Source organism: Haplochromis burtoni, unplaced genomic scaffold (assembly GCF_018398535.1).
Source record: "Haplochromis burtoni strain Fernald_Lab_line unplaced genomic scaffold, NCSU_Asbu1 Contig_10, whole genome shotgun sequence".
In the NCBI taxonomy this organism is placed as follows: Eukaryota; Metazoa; Chordata; class Actinopteri; order Cichliformes; family Cichlidae; genus Haplochromis; species Haplochromis burtoni.
In genome coordinates this window covers 3,559,630-3,567,939 of record NW_024582371.1, presented here as the reverse complement: position 1 = coordinate 3,567,939, position 8,310 = coordinate 3,559,630, and the positions used below count along the sequence as shown (strand labels likewise).

At 35.9% G+C, this 8,310-nt stretch overlaps 2 protein-coding genes across 2 annotated transcripts in view; one reads left to right on the top strand and one right to left on the bottom strand.

Annotated features, from left to right (window-relative positions):
• Window positions 1-3,166, top strand: part of reep2 (receptor accessory protein 2) — a 16,333-nt gene extending 13,167 nt beyond the window's left edge. Inside the window, exons 7-8 of the mRNA XM_005921189.3 lie at window positions 41-207; window positions 1,233-3,166. Of these exons, the coding sequence (XP_005921251.1) occupies window positions 41-207; window positions 1,233-1,304 (239 nt within the window). The 3' untranslated portion in view covers window positions 1,305-3,166. The remainder of the gene's footprint in view (window positions 1-40; window positions 208-1,232) is intronic.
• A 293-nt stretch (window positions 3,167-3,459) lies between these two features.
• On the bottom strand, window positions 3,460-6,700 carry LOC102312272. Its single transcript, XM_005921190.2, has 4 exons — window positions 6,501-6,700; window positions 6,233-6,261; window positions 5,556-5,651; window positions 3,460-5,373 (listed from the first exon to the last, which is right to left on the bottom strand). The coding sequence occupies exons 1-4, from the start codon at window positions 6,570-6,572 to the stop codon at window positions 4,125-4,127; spliced, it is 1,446 nt and encodes a 481-aa protein (XP_005921252.1). The 5' UTR covers window positions 6,573-6,700; the 3' UTR covers window positions 3,460-4,124.
• Between the last annotated feature and the right edge of the window lie 1,610 nt (window positions 6,701-8,310).

Genomic DNA, 8,310 nt, shown 5'->3' with positions numbered 1-8,310 from the left:
CTCTCACTGACTGTCCATCAATCTCTGTCCTGTCCTGCAGCTCGCTCTGTGGCAGCCGCGTCCCTTATTGATGACACATCGTCCCAACACAGCTCTGACCTGTCAGACACAAGGACCGAACACTCTGATGAGGATGTGGGAGATAAAGGGCACAAACGCAGTACCAGCGTCAAGGCAACCAAGAAGCCTGCTGCTGCTAAGACAGAGGTAGGGCATAAACGCACACACGCTTTGTAGATTTGTCAATCACAGGGCAATTTTCTTAAATTGTATATTACAATATTCAGTCACTAGCCACTTTAAATACACCTTCAAATGCTCATTACCCAGCAACTGCATTTAGCCATGTAGACATGGTCAAGATGACCTGCTGAAGTTCAAACTGAGCATCAGAATGAGGGAAAATGTTTAAGTGACTTTGAAAGTGATTTGTTTGTTTTGTGGTGCCAGATGGGTTGGTCAGAGTATTTCGGAAACTGCTGAGGTTTTCCCACACATTCATCTCTAAGGTTTACAGAGACTGGTCTGAAAAAGAGAAAATATCCAGGGGCTCTACAGTCACCTGATCTCAGTCCTATAGAGCATCTTTGGGATGTGGGAGAATGGGTGTGGACAGAAATCTTCCAGCACCTTGTTGAATCTGTGCCTTGAAGAATTCTGAAGGCCGACGAGGCCCCAGCCCTGTACTAGCAAGGTGTACCTAATAATCTGACCAATAAGTGTAGCATTGTCAGTATTTCCTAATATTTTTTTTCTTCCTCAACAATTAACCTACTTTAATTTGGTAATAGTAATATATGTATTTCGTTACTAATAACACAGTTCATTTCCAATAAAACGGTGATAAATGATTTCATGTTGCACACATTACCTCTTGACCTACATTTAGTTCTGACCCACAGATTACATGTATGCTTTCACAAGCAATTAAGTGGCCTGTGAGTTCATATAATCATACCTGTAATTACACAGGCAAGTGATACTACCTGCACCAACTGTATATACATCAGATGTTCCTGTGGTGTTTTGCAGCATCAACAGTTCACTCAGAAATTGCATGATGCTCTTTATGGAGACTTTGTTTTCACTGTTTACACAGATTAAACATGCTTTGAGCAGCAGTTACAATGCAACTAATACTTGTACTCTTGTTAGTGAAACCACTCATTTTACCAGTCTTTGATTGATCAGCTCTAGTAATCTCTCTCTTTATTTTCTTCTTCTGCGGCCAGACTCAAACCAAGACAGTGAAGAAGCCAGTGAAGAAGAAGACGACAACTAATAACGCAGAGACGCCACCATGAGTCCTGCAGCCCACACATGCACTGGCCTCCACTCGCTCCACCCACAGCCTGCAGTCCCTTCCTCCTGTTTGGTGTCCACACAAGCGCACATATACACTTTACATACATACATTCATTTTAAATACAGTTCTGTTAAAGTTACAGGCCCTTGTTAATGTCTCGTTCTCTTTAAAGAGAATTTAGCTGAGATTTAACTGAGACTTTTTTTTTTCTTTTTAATTTCACACAGGCCACAGTCTTCAGCTAATCTTGACCTGACCGTGTGATAGAAATCGTCCAAAGTTTCTTTTGAAGCACTGAAAACTGGAACTCTGGGCTCTCAGTATTTTACCATCATTTTAAACTAAGGAGAAAAAGGCAAAATCTCCTTTGAGGCCTACATTAATTAATGAGTGGATGAGTGTGTCCATCCTTACTGCTGTTAAGCTCAGCACACCTGTCACTCAGGACCAGCCTGTCTTCACTCTTTTACAGCAGTGTATCCTGTCTTTGTTTAATGTTGAACTAATTCTTTTTGTTTGTTTTTGCGTCCAAAGTTTCATTGTTAGCTTGTCCTCAGTCTGTTTCCTCTGAGTGAGTCTGGCTCTGCCACGTTCAGGTCTCACTCTTTCACGTCACACACAGTGCTGATGATGAATTATTTGTTCAGTGCTGGTTTTGTGATCCTCGGTCTGGACGCTACTCTGAGGTCATATGTAACTATGATCTGTGATGTTAGTAATTAATATGATCAGCTGTGCTCAGCTGGATCTGTGAAGGCAATGCTGCTAATGAGTGATGACTTTCATGCTGGTGTTTTTGAGCTAACTTATCCGCTTTCACTACAAAGGGGATGTTTGTATATCATTTCCTTTCAACATTACAAAGTGACTCAGCACCTCTGCGTTTTCTTTTACTCCTTCTATCCAGCTGTGTGGTGACACTTGACCTGATTATTAGCATTTCTGCACACTGGAAGCTTGGATGGACTACAGAAATATGTGAATAGTGACACAAATAAAACTACTGCGAGTGATTATTTTAGTCTCAGATATGGAGGGAGAGTGAGAGCAGGCTGTGGGTGTTTCTAAAGTTACTGGACTTCTGGTTGTCAGCCACTGCATTAGGTATACTGAGTACACGAGAGCATGAGAGGAGGTCAGTGCTCATTACTGCTGTCAGCAGTGTGACTCTTGAACCAGTAGGGGGAGCCAAAGCCCACCTCCACTGTTAGCTGAAGTTGCTGAACCACATGTAAACACCAACATGTAAATAGTAACCTTGACTGTATATACAGTATGAGCTTGCTTGCCTTATTCATTCTCTGGGCTTTAATCAGTTTTTAATCATTTCTGTGTATTTTTCATTCTTAGTCTTGACAAATCACACGCTCTGACTGAGACCAGAGGAACCTCAGACTTCAGTAAAGACTTCTGGTAGTAGAAGTGATTATTGAATTTTAAATTAACATGTTTACTTTTCTCCTTGAGACATTTAACTCCATCTCAGTGTAGGGAATCGGCTTGTAAATTTACATTTTATCTTTGGTATTTTAGGGCCAAAAGTTGGAAACAAAACTTTTTTTTTTCTTCTCCTTAATTTAATGTTTACACTGAATAAAAACACATCACATACTGAAAAGTCATTTTGTGTTATGAAGAGAACGTTCTTCATTTTTATCTTGTGTCATTTTGAGATATTTATTGCTGATTATTTTGAGTTTAAAATCAGTATTGTATACAGGGACGTTCATTTGTATCTTGTTTGTGTCAGTTATCAAAGCTCCACATCAAAGAGGATAATTTCATGTGCCGGCACAGTGGTACCTAACAAGGTCATGTAATGGTCAATAAAATACTAATAAAGAACATTAAATTTTTGTGTTTCTGTGGATTGTCCAGCTAAATGATAACTGTATACACAGCACTATGTGGCATTAGCTCAGTTGTTTCTATTGGTGGCCTCTCACACCTCACTGAAGAAAGACACTAATTTTAACTTCCTAAAACCCGAACTTTTCCATGGCATTCATTTTTAATGTCTCTTTGCTATTTGGGCTGATTGGGACCTGATGAACGTTAAAAAAAAACAAAGAATTACCTAATTTTTTTTCTTTTCAAACCTGACTTTTGTTTCTGAGAAAAATGAGATCCACATATGAGGACATTTGTTTTCAATTTCCATAGGACAGTGGCAGTATAATGTTCTTGTAAGTAGATATCAGGCACTTGTAGAGCAGAATTTAGTATTTTGGTCTAGACAACCCAAAATGTGATGTCCATATATGTGGACGCCAGGTCCTAGGAGGATAATGTTTTGGCTGAAACTTTGACAACAAACTATTTAAACTGTTTTTTAACAACTTTTTAAAATTTGTATTTTATTTATTTTCTTTTATTTATACATCGAAGACTGCAATCTCTGGTAGCTCACTGTGGAAGCTCACCCTCTCTCTTAGTTTAGTTAATTGGTGGGTTTGGGTTTGAATTCTAACCATGACTTTGATCTTTGTCACTGTTTTGATTCTGTAAACAGACAGATGATGTACACTTTGAAGAGGAAACAAATATCAGTACTAAATTGTATTCTTATAGTGTCCAACAGTCTTTATCTTATGGTGCCCTCAATCCAAAGCTCAAAAGACAACATAAGATGCCAAAAAGTGGTTGTTTTACAGGAAAGTTTTAATAAAGCAAAGGGGGACTGAATACAAGGAGCTAGAAGGATGACAGTAAAACAACTGGATAGCTGTGAAATTACATAACATGCTAATTAATCCTCCAAATACATCCAAATAGCAGTGAGTATTCTGTAAATGCATTTGTTGTATTGGTTATTCAATTAACAGAGAAAACTGTGAGGAATGTGGTGAAGGCGGAAGAAGCCTCTGCTTCCTAGAATTGACTCCAATTTCTTTCTAAAAACAAAAGAGATCGCATTGTTTAAATCTTCTCTAATGCACTTTTTCATTGATTGCATAAAAGTGTTGTTCTCCTTCAGTATTTTATAGATTTCTGCCTGTACTTCTGGTGGCGATTTGAAGGAAACGTGATGAGTTTCCCATCCACTGACCAAGAACTTTTTAAGCAGATCAAATGAACTTATTGCCTCTAAAAAATTGCATGCGGTTTGAATATCATTTTTAAGTGTCTTTTTATCAATTTTCTCTTTATCCAATGCCTTGATGAGCTTCCTTTGGATAAGTTTTGATAAGTTTTGATTTTCCAATTCACTTTTAGTGTTTTTACATTTTTCAATATAAGAATTAAAACCACTGTTGGGAGATGAGATTTCGTCAAATGTAAGATAATTAAAATAGTTTGGACCACATATGCCATAGGGATGTGTGAATGCAACATCAGTGAAGATTTGATACTTCTCGTACCATTCACAAGCTTTGCGCAAAAGCTGAAACATACAAGGGTTTTTTTTGTCAGTCCTTTTTAAACACGGGCTATTATATGAATATATAAAAATTTTTTTTACCTTGTTTCCATTTTTTGATAGAAATTCAACCAATTTTTTAATTATAAATTCTTCAGTATGGATTTGGTTTTTTGAATCTTGGGGAATTTTTTCAGAAATAAATAGGGTACCATCTTTCATCAAAATCAAATAAAATCCATACTGGTTTATTTTATTTTTTTCTCCAGTGTTTAAATAGTGGTTAAATAATGGGTCCCTAAATTTATCAGGACAAATTGAAATTTTACTATTTATTGCTCTTTGAGGCCAAATCAAGTTCCGTACTAGCAATATTATTATAGATGTCTTTAATTTGGGAATCCTTTTTAAACATCGACACAAAAACGTACAAATGGGATTTTCTGCTTCCTGTAATTTTTTCCAGTCATCCATCACACGTTTAAAGATGTTTGATTTGTCGGAATATTTTAATTTGTCAGGATTTATTAATATAGATATTTCTTCTATGAAACTGTCGATTTTCTCTTTTATTTCATTATAATTATTCACATTTATTTCATTTAAAAAATTAGGATACTTATTTTGCGTAACATGTTTGATTATTTCATATAATTCCATATTATTCTCCGGACTTCCAGGCTCCTCCTGCTGCTGGCCTTCGTTCCTGAATAATAAAAAATGTTTAAATTAATCATGAAAGAAAATGGTGAAAAATTATGTAAAACTATAACTGTTTGGCTGCCCATAACACAAAAAAACATGTAGCTGCAAACTGCTAAAGTACCATTAGTCTGTTTCTTTTTATTCGATAAATCCTTTAAAACGTACACAGATTTGAATACTTACTGAATAGTTACGCCATCACCAACAGATAAACAAGAACTCGAGCCAGGGTTGGGGGAGGGATCTTTGTTATTTATTGGGGTCCCAGATTTTACCAAACTGAATTGAATAACATGTAAAATATAACCATTAGGTATTTAATTTAATTGTTGTATTTTGCAATGTGTTTAACCTCCTAGGACCTGGCGTCCACATATGTGGACATCACATTTTGGGTTATTTAGACTAAAATACTCAATTTTGTTCTACAAGGGCCTGATATCCACTTACGAGGACGTTATACTGCCACTGTTCTATCAAAATTTTAAACGAATATCCTCATATGTGGCTCTCATTTTTCTTAGAAACAAAAATAAGGTTAAAAAAAAATCTGGTAATTCTTTGTTTTTACATTTATCAGGTCCCAGTGTGACCAAATATCAAAGAGACATTAAAAATGCATGTCGTGAAAGAGTTCGGGTCTTAGGAGGTTAAAACAACTTGAATTCAGAGCAAGTTGGAACACAGAATTCAATTTGAGTTAAAGTATTACTGTTAAATAATCAAGATAAAACAACATGAATAATAAACACTGATAAATTCAAAGATATTTATCCTACAGTTACCCCACAATCTTATTACTTGTACTTTTCCAAGTTCACGAGCTGTTTTGACTATAACACTTTGTTTCATAGGCTTACCTTTGTTGATCATGTTCATGAAGATCCTCCTTTGTGGAAAAAAAGGTTGATATATAACAAATTGTTCTGTGTAATCTGCCGTTTTGATTGCACAATTATTGTTAACCAAGAAGATTTGCAAAATTTGGCTGAGTCAGCAATTACATATCAAGGAGAGACGACACCAGAGATGTACATTTACATGGGTCAAAATAATAAATAATATCTGACAACATTACGTAGAAAAACATGAATTTTGAAAAGCAAAAAGATTTATTGCTGCACTTACCAAAGGTATTCTTCCACCAGCTCCTTGGATAGAAGGTTTACTTTCTGAAGTGAGCTTGTATTTTTTGCTCATTTTAAAATTTAAAATTTTGTTGATCCCTCCCCCACACGTTGCCGTTTTGAAGAACCTCTACTATATCTTTTTAATATAAACAAAATATAATATATATATTTCATTTAAACATGTTGGGTGTCACTCAGCCCAGGCTTTATATACTCTATCGTCCCTTCCCTTGGCCAATCATTTTGGAGAATCTTTTACTGCTACTCTGTTTCATTACGTATGCTGCTGGAACGCTGTTTGTCAAGACTAAAGGGTTGTGACAACCTGGCAAGGACCAGTTTCTTATCGATGTTTGTACATTTTGATATGAAGTATTTAAAGTGATAATTAAGTAATTAACACTGCACAGAAAGGTAATGTTTCTTGAAATAGTAATTGTCACTGCAAAATGCTTCTTGTCCTGGTGTGTGATGCCCTCTGTGTTGCTGAGGACACCTTTTATTTGTGCTTGTGTTCATTACATTTGTTAACCAGCTCAGATAGTTTTATATGGAAAGTTCCAGTTTTTAACTGGCATCATAGGGTTCCATAATTCAAACAGAAGTCTGACAATATAACCCTGTGAGTCTGAGCTTATGCCAAAAAATCTATTTTTTGCTACAAATGAATCTCCACATGCATCCATAAAGTTAAAACTGTATCAAAAATCAAGTAATAAAAAATTATCAATCTAACAAAATGCCTTAATTCTCTGATGACTTCTCTGCATTTCCTGCACATTGAGCAAAATGCTTTTTGCTTTTTTTTAGTCAGTTGTACCTACTTAGAGATATGTTACTTACACACTTACCTATAAGATAAGGGTACAAGCCCAAAAACAAGAAGTTGAAGAGGAGCCTGGCAGGTGATCACCAGTGATCCCAGTGATCACCTGATAATGTCACTGAATTGTAGGCATCAAGCAGTCATTCTGTGTAAGTATATAGAAAAGTACTAAACATGACTACACAGAAAAAAAATTAGATTCAATTTCTTTTTTGGTTCAAATAGCAATTTAATAAAATCTGCAATTTTAATCACAAAAAGCTTATTTGATTATGATGAAGCATAAAGATGTAGCTGCCATTGGTAATGACCTTATGATGGTGTTTTGCCTCACGCGGTTATAAATATCTTAAGTATTCAGTGAGGTTTTAAACAATAGGTCAGACATCAAAGGCTAAATCCCGGCAATGCTGTTTGTCCTGAATAAACCAGTTTGTGAGGTGTGAGAAGAGCAACAAATAAACTTGAAATCTGAAATCGTTAGGATTCTTTCCATGTGTTCATCAGTTAAAGCCTCTGAGACAAGAGTACACAGATCCTTATGATATGGACAATGTTCAAAATAAAAAAAACAGGATGGCTTATAGAACCAAATATAGATTTTGAAAAGACTCAGAACTACAAAATTATAGAATCAGTGTGTAAACAGTGCCTCCTGCTTGGCAGTTCAATATTAAATAGCCTTTGTCCATAATATCCACTATCCCACACTTCCAAACCTATCTCAGACTTTCCTCTTTAACTTTGTCTTCAAGCTGCTCAACTTGAGCTCATACCCATTTCTAATCGTGTCCATTTTGATCACTGCGGATGAAAATCTTAGCAGCTTCAACTCTGTATATTGTCTTTTTGTCAGTACCACCATCTCCAAACCAGACATAATAGCAGGTATTTGTAAACTGTGATCTCTGTAAAGTCAAGCTTTACAATTCTGTAATTTGGATTGTAAGAAAATTACAGAATTATTACCTAGTAATAGATC